Source organism: Sinohyriopsis cumingii, chromosome 2, assembly GCF_028554795.1.
Source record: "Sinohyriopsis cumingii isolate HCF-2022 chromosome 2, ASM2855479v2, whole genome shotgun sequence".
Lineage (NCBI taxonomy): Eukaryota > Metazoa > Mollusca > Bivalvia > Unionida > Unionidae > Sinohyriopsis > Sinohyriopsis cumingii.
The window spans coordinates 80,516,251-80,531,208 of NC_142962.1; the positions used below are offsets into that span (position 1 = coordinate 80,516,251).

The 14,958-nt window shown below is 34.1% G+C and overlaps 1 protein-coding gene across 3 annotated transcripts in view; it reads left to right on the plus strand.

Annotated features, from left to right (window-relative positions):
* The window catches only part of LOC149805266 (spermatogenesis-defective protein 39 homolog), a 173,426-nt gene that overhangs the window by 46,271 nt on the left and 112,197 nt on the right, over positions 1 to 14,958 (plus strand). For all 3 annotated transcript variants that reach the window (XM_089948965.1, XM_089948956.1, XM_089948972.1), the window contains 2 exons: positions 3,038 to 3,129; positions 9,922 to 9,990. In XM_089948965.1, coding sequence (XP_089805091.1) covers positions 3,038 to 3,129; positions 9,922 to 9,990 — 161 coding nt within the window. The remainder of the gene's footprint in view (positions 1 to 3,037; positions 3,130 to 9,921; positions 9,991 to 14,958) is intronic.

Consider the following 14,958-nt stretch of genomic DNA (forward strand, 5'->3'; position numbering starts at 1 on the left):
TCCCAGATAAAAGGATGGGCAGTTGACATACCTTCCATGGACTTTAATGGTCTGGATGCACATGCCTCCCCTCCAACCCCTTTTATGAAGATAATATTTATAGTAAATAATAAGAAAACAATGATATATTTAATGAATAAATATACCATAAAATGTGCACCAGCCATTTTCTGTTCCAGATTTGCAGCTGCCTGAGTTTTAGTATATCCATTAATTATATCTTTTTCCCTAGTTCAGCTTTTTTTTAATAACAATGTTTTTTTTGTAAATGTTTAGTTAAATTCTAACCCTATAACATTATTTTATGCTTTTCCTATGATTGAAATAATTTATCTTTTTTATCAGTTATCATTTGTAATGCCTGAAAATGCATAACACTTAGCAGACATAGTTGAGTCTGAAGGTTAACTAGTTAGTATTTTATGAATGATAATTAAGGCTAGATGTATTGCTTTAGTCTGTTCCTATGGTTTTATAATTAGTGCCCTTACTAAATGTATGCTGTTTGAAGGCCTCGTATGTGCTGACAATACCACACATATATGGCATGAGTGACTAATAAATACTCATTCAGTTGTAAGATTTTGAGATGTCCAGAAATAGGATGGGTTTTAATACCTATACAGTCTTATAATTTTTGACTGTATGGTGTTTCAATAACTAGGATGAAATGATTACCAAATAATTGCATTGAATAATTATGACACCAAATGACAAATATTCAATATGCTTAGTTAGCTACTGGTCATTTCTGACTGGCTGCACTTGGTAGCACTATGAAGACCATACTTCTGAACTGATTTTTAAAAAATTATATATCACTGAAACCATGCACACATATTGATGAGGCAATATTACATCTGATTTGCTGTGTTTGTTGGCCAGTCTGAAAGCTATATTTCTGATCCAGTTTTGATCAAACTTGGAAAATAGACTCATGATAATTTTAGACAAGTTATACTATGAACAAAATTCTTGAAGTTTGCAGCTCTCTATTGATGAGAATCTGGATGAGTTCTATTTCCAGCATTCCACTACATCATTTACAGGAGTTATTCTTTGGAGTGCCTGTGTTCTCCTGACTTTGTTTTCAGTAGCATAACTGTACCAGGATCTTTTGGATTTCATTCAAATTTGACATTCAGCTTTAGATTGATAAGACCTTGAATTATGTGATTTCCAGCATTCTGCAGTATCCTTGTTGGAGTTTGGTTCCCAGATTGCCCATCCTTCAAACTTGGTTTCTCCTGCATAACTTTACCAAGGATTGCAGGATTTCAGCCAGATTTGGCATGGAGCTTCATGAAAACCTTCAATGGTTATGTATTCCAGTGATTCACTTCAACTGAAGGGGTTATGAACTTTGATTTTCCCACCTCTAATTTTGGTTTCTGCAGCAAAACCTGTTTAGAAATGTTAGAATTTAATCGAAACTGAACATGTACCTTAATAGTGATAAGACCTTGAAGTAAGGATTATTGGGTTTAAACCAATTTGGCATACAGCTTAATATTGATGAGATCTTAAATGAGTGTAATTTCAAGCATTACTCATTATCATTTCGAAGAATTATGGCCGTTTCCCTGTCCTCTTGACTTTGTTTTCTGCAGTATATTTTAGTAAATATTGTTGGATTTCAACCAGATTTGGTATGCAGTTTTATGGCAGTACCCTGAAAGAATTAGATTTCCTGCATTCTGCTTCTTCATTGAGAGCATAGATGGACACTGAATGCCCATTCTTCTTTGTTTCCCATCGCCAGTTCCTTTGTTTAAGGCCCTGCTCAGCAAAGTGTACATGTAGTTAGAGGGGTCATTTGTGATGTTCCCATCATAACTATCTCTAGTTTATATTGATTATTTCATTTTGTATCCGATTGGCTAAGTTTATTACTCATCTTGTAACTGTATATCTGATCAGAGTTTGATTACATTTAGTAAGTATTATCAAGACCTTGGGTGATTTGATCATGTGCATATTAATGATTTAATGTGGCATATATTATTGGCTTAGCTTATTACCCTGAGACTATATTTAGACATGCATTTACAACTCTTACATATGCAGTAAATTTTGTCAGATGAATGGCTTACGTTTTTAGAATCTTGCAACTTACCATAAATACTTGCATATATGTTAGGTCCAATTGAGACTCTGATCTGCCATCACATAATGCACTGACACATCAGGATCTATATTTTTGTTAAACTGATTATTACTGATAAACTACATAGACCTAGATCTTGCCTGCATATTATGCCATAACAGATCTGAGTCTCTGCATTTTGTAGTTGACTCTGCTTATAAGCGAGTACATACCATACTAATTTGTAGGCAGAAATGCACATTTTCAGTAACCAACTGAGACAAAATTATGCAAAAGTTATTTGACATGGATAAATTGAATTAGATAGGCAAGATTTTTATTTATATGCAGGTGATTTCATAACCATTTGGATGATATTTGGGATTTTTTATAGCACCCTGAAAACCCAACCTTATTTGCCTATATATGTCTGTCTAGCTGTATATCCATATGTCTATCCTGGATAAATCATTAGCAAAACTAGACAAAAAATACTTAATGTAAACTTGTAATTAGGAATTCATGTTTTTTAATTGATATGTTGATTAGCAGATTATATTTCATGCCATTTTAGAAATTTTGTGTTTTTATCTATATATCAAAAGGTTAAGGTCACAAACAACACAACTTCCACTTCTCAAAAATGCGCAAGCAAGAGATTGCTGGTGATGGAAAATGACTGTCATGTCAGCTTAGCTTGATATTATTTGTAAGAAGATGATGGACACTGAAAAAAATTAAGGTTTCATTTATTGTACTCAGTGTATCCCCTAGGGGTGCAAGACTGAGAGTCGAAAATCTCTTTGGTGTCAAAACTGGGGGGTCAGACTGAGTAAAAAAACAAACTTTGGTATCAAAACTGGGGGTCAGATTAAAAACTTGGGAGTCTCTGAAGCACAAATGAGGGTAAAGGGAAACACTGATTGTACTAACATGTTCTGTATTTTCAAGTTGTGAAGGAGAATGATCCACGCCCTCTAGCACCAGCAAGGAAGCTGACAAAGCATGAAGAGGAAATTGATTTCCTATGCAGTGAATTAGAGGTGAGCACAAGCATTTTAGGATTGGTCTTGTTATTTGCTTTGTACTTTTTATAACAGTGGTATGGACCTTCATGAACAAAACTTCACATATTGCACAATATTTTATTTTATTTCAGATTCTTACCATAGTTGCTTTTATACATCTCCTACATATATCTTTTATGTCTCAAATGAATGACGGGGGCCCCGAGTGGCCGAGTGGTCTAAAGCGCTCTCCGTTACGGATCACTGCCATCTCACCTCTGTCTGCGTGGGTTCGAGTCCAAGGCTCGGCTAGTGTGGGTACGAGGGAAAGCCTGCCAGTAGCTTCTCGTGGGTCGGTGGTTCTTCCCAGGGTTTTTCAGGGTTCTTCCTCCACCATTAATATACTGGCTGCCATGTATAGCCTATCGTGTGCTGAAAAATGGCGTTAAACACTACAACAACAACATCAAATGAACGACCTGGGATTACTTGATAGAGTTATGCCTCTTGCGTTAAAAAATATTTTTCCATTGCATGATGTAGTTTGAGCATGATAATTTGTTCTCCATCCCATTGGATTACAATAAAATTTGTTGGCAGCAAAATTGAAACGTTCTTGAATGAGTATAATATTGAAACTTAATGGTTCTTAGGATGAAATTTCCTCAAGCCACATGATTTAATTTACATACAGACGATCTCTTTGTTTAACACAAGTCCATTCAAATTCTGAATGTACCTAATAAGGCCACTGTGACTTACTTTTCATGCTCTGGATCAAGAACTACTTACAGGGTTCCCACGCAACCAGGAAATTGGGGGAAAAATTAGGAGAAATGATAATTTTTTTCCAGACCGTGAAAAGTCCTTGAATTTTGCAAATATTGATGAAAGTTGGGAAAAACCTGGGATTTTTCCGCCACCACTTGACGCCCAAAATAATCACATTTGAGTTGTAACTAAACTGATCTTGAGTTAAATTTATCAAGTTCTAACCGGAATATTCAGAGGGTGCAGTATGGATCATTTGGATGCTTGCAATAAACATACATGCTGAGTCAATCCAAATGCTCAGTGGATTAGATTCGTCTTGAAGACTTTTATTTTCAAACTCAGCTCGATATCTGTATCTTTCGTTACATAGAAGGTATAAAAACCAGTCTAGCATCACAACAGGCCAACATGGTCGTGGCAAAGCTTAGCCGCTTACCAAGGAAACTTAAACGTTGTTAGATCGAGTGATACATGCATGAAATTGATAAAAATTGTGAGTATTAAAATCATTATGTCTTTAATCTGTTAAAAGACAACAAAAAACTACGGTGTTGATGAAATGTTACCTGGTACTCGCGATGTGCATTGCTAGTTGCATGAGCACACAAATCTAACAACCCACATTTTCAAATGTTGTAGAGAAAAAAAAATTAAATGAAAGTATAGGTGTCAACTTGTACGATTTACCCATGATTTGTACGTTTTTTCTTTTTTGTCAGTGTACGGCTGTACAACTGTTTTGTATGTTTTTCCTTAAAAAAATTTAAATTAAAATTTATTATTTTTTTGTTGTTTTGTGTGCATCCAGGACTCTTGGCGTAACTGTTTTTAGCACGATAATTCATTGAGACTATGGTGGCCCGAAAGAACCAATCAAATCATACTCAAAACTGTGCTTTTTCTTTGATAATGAAACAAGTTTCATTCATGGTTCACTCCAGTGTGTGAAGATCTTGTCATTTATTGCTCGGAGATTAGATGCTGACTCGGATTTCTAATACTGACTAACTACCTGTTAGCTTGAAGACACAGACTGAGGTCATGGCAAGTTTCAGGCTGATTGGATTAAAGTCTTCCCTGGCATTGTAGATGTATCCAAGTTAGGATCTTCACATGCTTTTTGTAAAATATGCAGTAAAGACATTAAAGTGGTCATGTCGAGCATATATGATCTGGAGGAACACTTCAGGACAAAACTGCATGAAAGAAATTTCGAAATGAAGAAGAGAGCATCCATCAAAAGCTTCTTTGCTTAGCCAAAGCAGGAAGATGAGAATGTTATAAGAATGAAAAAAGTTTCAGAAATGTAAATAATTATGTAAATATGTGTCATAATAATATGTGCATAGCATTTGTTGTTTTAAAACTGTTGATCTTATATAATGTATAAATACATTTTTTTGTGTACGGTTTTTTTGGTCTTTGTAAGGTTTTTATTGGTCTGGCTTACAGGTTTTCATCTCAAAGGGTTGACACATATGTGAAAGTCGTATGCTGGTTGTAATAAAAATACAAAAACGAAATAACACAAAATTCTCCATATTTATATATTCCGAGAACAACTTCTAGAGTTTTGTTGTATCACGTGACTATCACTTTGACCTGTACTCTCTGCTTAATAAATCAGACTGGCCAGATTGCTGGTTTTGCAAAAAGTATCTGACTTTAATTTAATGTAATTGATTTTCTGTACAACATTAAAAGGGAGTTTGTTGTTGATATTACGTGACTAATGGACTTCTGATGTCGTCATTTGAGATTTGTGAAGTCATGTGACTAGTAATGCAAATGGCGAGTACAGGGTCAGGTTTCGTGTATGCCATAGTTTTGACTAGTCTGTCAACGGATTAAAGACATAATGTTTATAATACTTGCCATTTCTGAGAAAATAAATCATTTTCCTATCGATTTCATGCAGGTATGAGTCGATATAACATAAGTTTAAATTTTCTAGGCCCACTGGTAAGCGACTACCATATGTCACTACGCACGGTGGCAGCAAATTCCAAATTTTCGATATGCAATCGCATTAACTCCTGACCGGAACCTAAATATCCAAATATGAAAAATGGGATGTGAATATTCGGAGGAAACCCTGATTAAAAAATGGACTGCTATTCGTTTTAAGCCAGCTTTGTAGTCCAAATTGTTGAATCTCGGAGCTAAAATGAGAAATTGTCGTCCCTTGTATTCTATATTAAAAAATCATATCAATACAGGCTTAGGGACTGGTTTATCGAATTACAAGAAGACAAGTTAATTTTACAGAAAATATGATCGCTGTTTACACAACAGTATATAAATTTGAAGGCCTTTTGTCAAAATTTAAGTCAACCCATTTCAAATGTTTTTAAAATGATGGATTTTTAACCAGATTGTCTGAAGGAGATTAGGTTGTTTGAAAAGTCTTGTTTGGGATTTTATTGGCACAGATAAATTTAGGGTTAAACTCATTTTGTTACAAGACAGGATTTAATTATTTGTGTTTATTGGGTTTTTTTAACACTGTAATATGAAATGTTTACTTTCTATAAGATGCATATATATATATATATATATATATATATATATATATATATATATATATATATATATTGCTATAGAATTCTTTTGAATTATAGGCTTGAAAGGAAACAAAAATAATTTATGTTCATTATGTTGTTCCCACTTGGCAACATAATGCAGGTCAGCAAGGTAAAGTTAAAAATTTTATTTTGTACATTGAAATGACTTTATGTGCCAATTTACAGGAGTTTAGTCAAACTTGTTTTGTGTGACACATTTTGTGGTTTTGTACATGATCATCTTTTCTGACTTATGTTTTGGAGAGTCTTGAAAGAGAAACATCTTTACATTTAGAAAATACACGTTTTACAATCTAAAATGTTCTTTAATTCCATTCAGTAATGCTCACATGTGAATTTTGAACCTTGAAAAAATTAATTTCATCCTGGAAAACCCCAGGAGATGACCAGGAAATGTATCTTTAGAAAAGCGTGGGAACCATGTACATATATTTCTTTACTTACCAGTTAAACGTAGCCAGTAAAAAAAGCTAGAGACAACAATCTAGTCCACCATGGCAAAAGCTCAATATAGCAATCACTCTGATGTCTGTGCACATCTTTCTGCACCCAAGATTATGGTCAGTGTTATCATTTTTAAATTAATCTAAGTGTTAAAGTTATTAACTTAACAAGCCAAATAAAAAGCAATCCAAACAAAAAGGGAGTCTCTTGTGTAAATGAAACAGCTTCCTGAAGATTGCTGAAGGCATGTCTTAACTCTGTTGGTCATAGACCAGATGCATACATGCCAACCATTACACTTTTGGCATAATCATTATGCTATTTTCCACCAAATTATGTTTTACACTGGTATGAATATGGATTATGCTTTTTTGGTACATTACAAAGTAAACTAAAAATAAAGCAGTAAAAAGTTATTTTTGTCATTTTTATTATCATTTCTTTAATTCCATTCATATGAATCTGAGAATATTCTTAAAAAGATGACTGTTGCTTAAGAATAGCGTAAGAATACTTTCCTTATTTGCTATATATAGCAACTGTATTTGACCTGTTTCCAAGAAAATAGATTGGTTTCTTCAAATATGATCTTTTCCAAACAGATTTATTATACTGATTAGCTAGTTAGGTAGTGGACCAGTCAATCTTTGTAAACGAAATAGTGCTATATGTAAAGCAAAATGCTTTCTTGTGTGAGTTGTGGATGTTATATGATAGAAAAGTTTAGAGCAGGTGGCTTTGTTCAAACTTCAAAACATGTCAGATCAATAAAGAACAAATCAACACTGCTTTACAAACTTTAAAAGAAGCATATGAGAGTGATTTAATACAGCACTTTGATCACAAGATAATGTTCACTGCAGAATTCCAGTTCATGATCATTCAGTGATTCATTGAAAGTTGAATAGTTCGAAATGAGTGCTGATTATAAATAATTTTTCAGTATGTTTTGTGTTTGTATTCTGGTTCTAATCCATGTGGATCTTGCCCTTTCTAAAAAGAATTTTGACCAGCTGCAGAACCAGGTAAGTAGAAAAAATGAATGGATCTTTTCTTAATTGCTGTATTTCTGGCATGCAATGTATAATTTACAGTTTTATGCCCAAATTATGCTTTTTTGCCACTTATAAGAGGAATAATTATGCTGATACCTCTCACGGGTTTACTGTATGCAGATGAACTTATGAGATGGCTTGTTGACTGTCATCTGTCATCACAGTGCCCAACATCCTTCATCCTTCTAGCTGTTAGCAAAAGTTTGTTATTGCCACTCCTCCTGAACTACTTGAAGGATTGTCAAGAAATTTTATACACACATCCTTAGATCTAGTTAGTCGAAAATAGGATTGGTGCTGATCTAACAGCTAATTTTGCCACTAGTATGGCAATATTGAAAATCTTGTTATCACCACTTCTTAATGGATGATTGTGTTTGCACGGAGTTTTGTGTCTTATTGGTCCTAAATGAAATTGTGTGACTTGAACATCAAATATGGGCCAACACAGTAGCCATCTTCATAATCCTGCCATTGCTACCACTCCTGAATTGGTGGTCGTTTCATTATAGGGTTTTCAGGTGGTCATTTCATTATAGGGTTTTCAGGTGGTCATTTCATTATAGGGTTTTCACTGAAAGATTTTGTGTGGTGTCTAGTTGGTCATAAATTAGAATGGTGTCAATCTGAAAACTTTTATGACCACCACACAGACATTTTGAAGATCTTGTTAATACTGTTCTTCTTTATTGTAAAGGCATATCAATATAGTATTCTCACTGGAAGATTTATTATTATATCTAATAGGCTTCAAAGGAAAATGGTGCTGACCTCCAGTATGGTCACCAAGGTGGTCATTTTGAAATTTGAGTTATCACTGCTCCAAGTCTGATGGTGATATTGACATGGGGTTTTCACTGAAAAGACATATTTTGTTGTTTACTTGTTTCTAAATTAAAATGATGCTGATCTGCTATCCATTGTGGCCATTAAGCATCCACCTTGATGATCTTTGTTATTGCTACTCCGCCAGAATGGATGGTTATATTCACATGTGGTTTTCACCTAAAGATCTTTAATGATGTCTAGTTTGACCTAAATAAAAATGGTGGTGATCTTACATCCAGTATAACTGCCACAGCAGCTACTTTCACTCTTGTTATTGCTCAGATTTATCAGAAATGGTTCAACACTTGGCAGTTAAAAAGAAGAAATGGTCTTATGTTAATTACCTGTAAATTTGTTTGACCACTAGAGTGTCAGTACTGCAATGAGACTATTTGTATTATATGGTTTTGTAGAGATGTTTTGATAGAATTTGTTTTAAAAGTAAATCTAAGAAAGCAACATTTAAAAAAATTATTTTGCTAATAGGTTGTAAAGGTTTATCACAACATGTTTGGATTATTTTATTTGGGGTTTTTTTTCTTTAATGTGGGACTAATTAGTAGACCATGTAAAAATGATTTATTTTATGTGGTCTCAGAATTTGACACTAAAAGCGTAGTTAAATTGCAAAGGATAAAGACTTTTTCCCAAATTTCTACATTCAGTTTACTCAACACAGAAAGGTTTTTGTAAATGACATTGCTCCAGTCTTGAATGAATGGGTGTGTGTTCCAGATCTTTTTGTCACAGTCTTTCTTGAACACTGGTTATCATTTTTAGCCCAGCCAAATCTGTGGTGTTACCCATATCCATCCATCCTGTCATGTCACATCTAGGTCCCATAATGTTCAATCCTTTTGTCCATAAAATATGTTGCCTTTCTTCAGTAAAACTGTATAAAGGAGATAAATGCAAATTGAAATAGACTTTAATTAAGAAACCAAAGTCAGTTTCAGTGTACTATTTTTTGCAATAAAATTTTAAGAATTACACGCTGTTTTACTTTTCACTTTACCCTTCACTAGCATCCTGGGGAAAGGGAGAGTGACAGCAAATACCTCAAGACACTTATATGTAGTTGTCTTTTTATCACTGATTGAAAGTAACATATAGTTTATTTTACAACTGTATTTTCTTTGCAGAAAGCCAAGAAGACAGTAATTTGCAAAGTACCTGTGAAGGAAACTGTGACTCGCATGATCACTGGATTGGTAAGATAAATCATAACTTTTTATGGTTATTAAATCTGGCACATGTGTTTACTTAGCATTGCAGAGGACTGATTGATCCCGTAAACGCTCTATAAATTACAGTCTTTGTTATGTACATCACTGTTGTGATGCACATGTCTTACGATAAAATTATATGCATCACTTGAGTGGGAGGGAAGATGAGACTAAGTGATATATTTTATAGCAACAGTAATGATATCAGGATCAGCACTATCAATAGGGTTCTTGGAAGAAGAAAAAATTGTGGACTTGACATGTGGGATCAGGACTTATTGTTTGATTTATAGTAATTTACAAACTCACTTCTGTTTCATTACCTGATCATAATACATTAGGGGTTCTTCCATTACCGCAAAAATCCAGCCCTTCAGAATGAAGAGATGTTAACAATGTCATTTGGGTTGTTTTATCATTAAAGGTGATATTCTGTTTACTCATTGAATTTCACTCTGTCCTGATCACAGAGAAATATGTTTGCATCTCAGTTTGTCTTTCGTCATATGTTAAGCAGTACAGTGCCATCATAAATCTCTCATAGACAAACAATCAATAGTACTCACACTTCATTTCTGTACTTGACCTTGCATCTTATTGCAAGTAAATAATTAGAACTCGGGCATCAATTTTGCTACCTCTCAGTTTTTGTCATGCCAGTACTGGATTGACATTTGAGCTAGCACTGCCTTGATAAAGTGGCCAGTGTGAATCAGTCGATACCCAGGGTTCCAGACCTGCCAACCTTTACCTTTTGACCACAAGCCATAATGTAATGACCCTTTAGTTACGGACTTGGGGAATAGCAAAAATGATGAAATTATGATCATTATGGTTAAATTTGCATAAGGCTTGTTAGTGTTTGATCCAAATCGGGCTTTTATACTAGATTTAGTAGCATTGGTTGAGGAACCAGTCAAACTTTACAGGAGAACCTCAAGTACTTTAAATGACCAGTATTCTTTATGCAAAACATCTACATGATCAGACTCTTGCTTATGTAGCATTTTCTGGAAGTGTCACCTTACAAATAAAAACATTGGAGATGAAAGGGATAGTAAGCCTCAAAAAGTTTAAACAATCAATATGTAAATATAAAAAGGAATATTCAAATTCTTGGGGGAAGTGTCAGAAAGGCAACAGTTATGTATATTTGACATGATCATTTGAGTCTTTCTTGGTGGGAGATTTGATTCCTGTCTCCATATGAAATTGAAAAAACCCCAGAAAGATTACATCAGGTTGGGAGATTTAGCAAGAAGCCTCTGAGTGCCATTGGATTGGAACTTAAGTTTCTGAAATTGTACTGGATGTAATTAAGGTCTAAGTTTAATTTACAAATGCTTTAGTAGAACATAATGTTTACCTTCACAGCATTAGTCTCAGATCACACTTCTGAACTTCTTCTAATGTATGCTTTCAAAGTTGATAATATCAGTCAATGATATTTTGTTAGATTTTACCGAAAATTTGTCCAACTTGCAGAAAAATATAGCCTAACTTGCTGAGAAAGTCTTGCTAGTATTGGTAGTTCTGGAATTCTCATACTACTAGGGAATCTGGAAAGAGTCATGCAAAATAATAGGTTGCTCCTGATGGGAAAAGCCATTGAATTTTGCCAACATTGATCAAAGATGGGAATAAACTGAAAATTTTCAGCTGCCACTTAATCACAGCCAGAAAAGATATTTAATCAAGTCCTAACTGAACAGATATGGGGTTACATTTATTGAGTTCTTAATGGAAATTTTGGAGTTAGTTGAGATAAAAGTGTTGGATGGATTATTTGAGTGCTTTCCCAGAACATACTTGTATAGTCATTTCATGTACGCAGGCATTTGGATTGGTCAGTTAGACTTGTTACCTATTTGCCCATGCCATATTAACTCATTCGGCCCCAGAGGTTTTTGTCGTTTTTGCCTGAAATGTGCGTAGGAACGAGATTTGGGGTGCTATTTCTGAATACATTGTAATACAGCGGTTTTCAACGGATTATCCATGAGAATAATGCCTAGTTGTATTAGAAACATCAATTTCCATTGGTTATTTTGCTTGCGCATGAGCAGAAGGGTAAAAGTTGGAGTTTTTTTTTTTTTTTTTTTGCTTAATAGACCCATCATTTTCGTATGGAGACCGCAATTTATTCCAAATGCCCACCTTATCCTAGTTTTTGCAAAGGTTCACCTGTCTGTGTGCAGTTAAGACCGGTATGCCTTAGATCTGAGGCCAAAAGGTCTAAAATCCGGACACAAAATCGCATTCCGATCTCGAGCGAATTTTGGGTGGAAAAAAAACGGGTCCAAAAAATGAGCTTTTTCTAACTGTATTTTGTAGTGCAACTAGAACTTCCAGATTATTTGATATCATTTTAGAGCTATATCTGTCTGCTATTTTTTAATACCATCCACGTTGGTCTATCTTAAATGGCCTTGATGCTGCAGGGCTTTGAAGTAGGGTACAGCCTCATCATGCCTACAGACGGGATTGGGGCCGAATCGGTTAATATCATTTATGTTTCTTTATGTATAAGTTATGAAGACCAGTCTAGAGTCACATTGTGTCAACATCACTTCAGTATGTGATCATAATGAGTGTAAAAGTAGTGAGTGTCAAAGAAAAATAATAGAGCTTTTCTTCCCCAGTTCCCCTTTTGACATGTAAATAATAATGAAGGTATTGTGATAAATCTTTGCTTATCACTTGATAGTTTGCATTGGGAACACAGTGTTTAGCATTATCAACAATGGTAACCTTGACTTCCACCAACCTGTTTTTGCGGTGAATTATACTCTTAGACCTTGCTAAATATATCAGGGATGATTCTAACAATATCATCTTGGGGATCTCAGCCCAAGAATTAGGAATTTCTATTTGTCATGCCACTTTTTTTGTGGAATTTTTAAAATAATAGTCTTGTTTTCTGTCCTCTTGTCCCTCATCACTGATAATATTTTTTAAATTTGCAGATGTCCCTTTATACCATATTAAAAAAAATATATATTTTTGTGTTTAGTGTAAACTAGAATTAGTTAAATAAATTTGTTCCAGTGCTTGCTTAATTAGCAACAGTAGTAAAAGTTGTTGTGTTCTTGGCATTAAAATAATATGCAAGCAGTGTATCTCTTTATTCATTTAACATAACACAAGTTTAGGTGTTACTGGAATAAAGGTACCCTATGATGATATGGCACTGTAAAGTTCTTCTGTCAAATACATTACTTGATCACATTACATGTAGGATAACTTTCTGACTTTAAAAAATACAACTCACATCTGAATCATTGAATAGTCTTATCGTGGATGTTGAAATGCCCTTTCCAACCCAGATTTAGAAACAGTGCCAGAATATACTGCCAGTGAATACAATATAATCATTAATTAATCTCTTGGATGATGTTGAAATGCTCTCTTCACCCCCACCTGCATTAAGACACAGCACCTGTGCCATAATATACTGCATCTGTGAATAAAGTCATATTAGTCTTGTGCATGATGTTGAATTGTGCTCTCCATCCCCTGTGCAGATGCTGATGCAGCAACAGTACCAGAATATACTGTATCCATAAATGCACTAGAAAGCAATGCAATTGCAATCAAGCATGGGAATCACATGTAATTAGAACAACTCAGATGGCTCATTGTCCGTATGTCAGTAATTAGATATAATATTTTGTTAGGTATATTTGATTTAACCTATATTTGATTTAATTTGTGTTTGATTTGATTTGATTGTTTGTGGGTTTTGGAATCTTCTTATTTTCTTTACATGTTAATGTAATGTAATTTTGTTTACTAGGAATTTGATATTTTCCAGAAACTTCAGTTTGACCTGAATCTTTCCATAAATACCTAATAATTATAGAAACACTGTTTTTATTTTTGACTTAGTTCCTGGCCTTGATTGAGGGTCAAGTAAACAACTTTTGTTCTCAGAGTAAAATGACTGGTTCTTATCAAGGACCTACAGGGGCTACATGATTTGTATATGTAAGCATGATCACTTGATCCTCTATTTCACAATTAGGCATTTCCAAAATTGCGAAATACTTAGTATTAATAGTGATGTTTATAGAGAGACCTCAGAGTTTTGGGGCTTTTAAACCCTTTATGTCAAGTTGTTTTCTTCTGTTGTGACTAGTTTTGAGTTTTTGAGTTTTATTTTAATTTTTTGGATTGTAAAAGATTAATTTGTTTCTCTGGAAATACTTTGTGCTCATACAGAATTCTTGAATAAAGACAGTTCTTAAAAATTTTATTTGGATTTCCAAAACCAGATGATTATTTTTATTGTGTTTCTACAATGAACTGTAGAAAACAACATTGATCAGGATACAGCATACATCATTGCCTTCCATCTTGGATTCATCATCAGGACTCAAATTTGATTTCATTAGAACATTTTATTATTAGGACTTATAAAAATTTATTTGTGGATTAGTTTTGGATTTGATTCTTAAAACCGTAAGTTCATATTTTTTTCATTTTTACAGTATTTTTTCAGGGAAATAAATTATTATAATTTTTGAAAACTTGTTGTTTTCACTCTTTCTTTGTGAACCAGCATTGCTTATGGAGCTGAACCAAACTGGCTGTACCAGACAGATATTTTATAATGTGATCAATACTGATGGCACATACAATGGTCAAAAGGATGATGCATGCTGATGATACTTTTTCATCATTTCCAAATGGAAGACTGTATCCCAGGAAATGACAGAACATAGTGATCTAAGTATGGATTGGATAAAATACATGACTGTGAAATGGATGGAATATGGGTCAAGGCAGCAATAAAGGAATTTGTCTCTGTCAAAATGTGATCCTCCACCTTCAGTCAGTTTTATCTACAAGGTCAGTACCTTGGTGGATGTAGACAATGATGATGGAAGTTCATTCAGAATCTTTTAAACAATTGTTGGAGATTGAAAATATTGCCAGCCATCTTTTGAATAA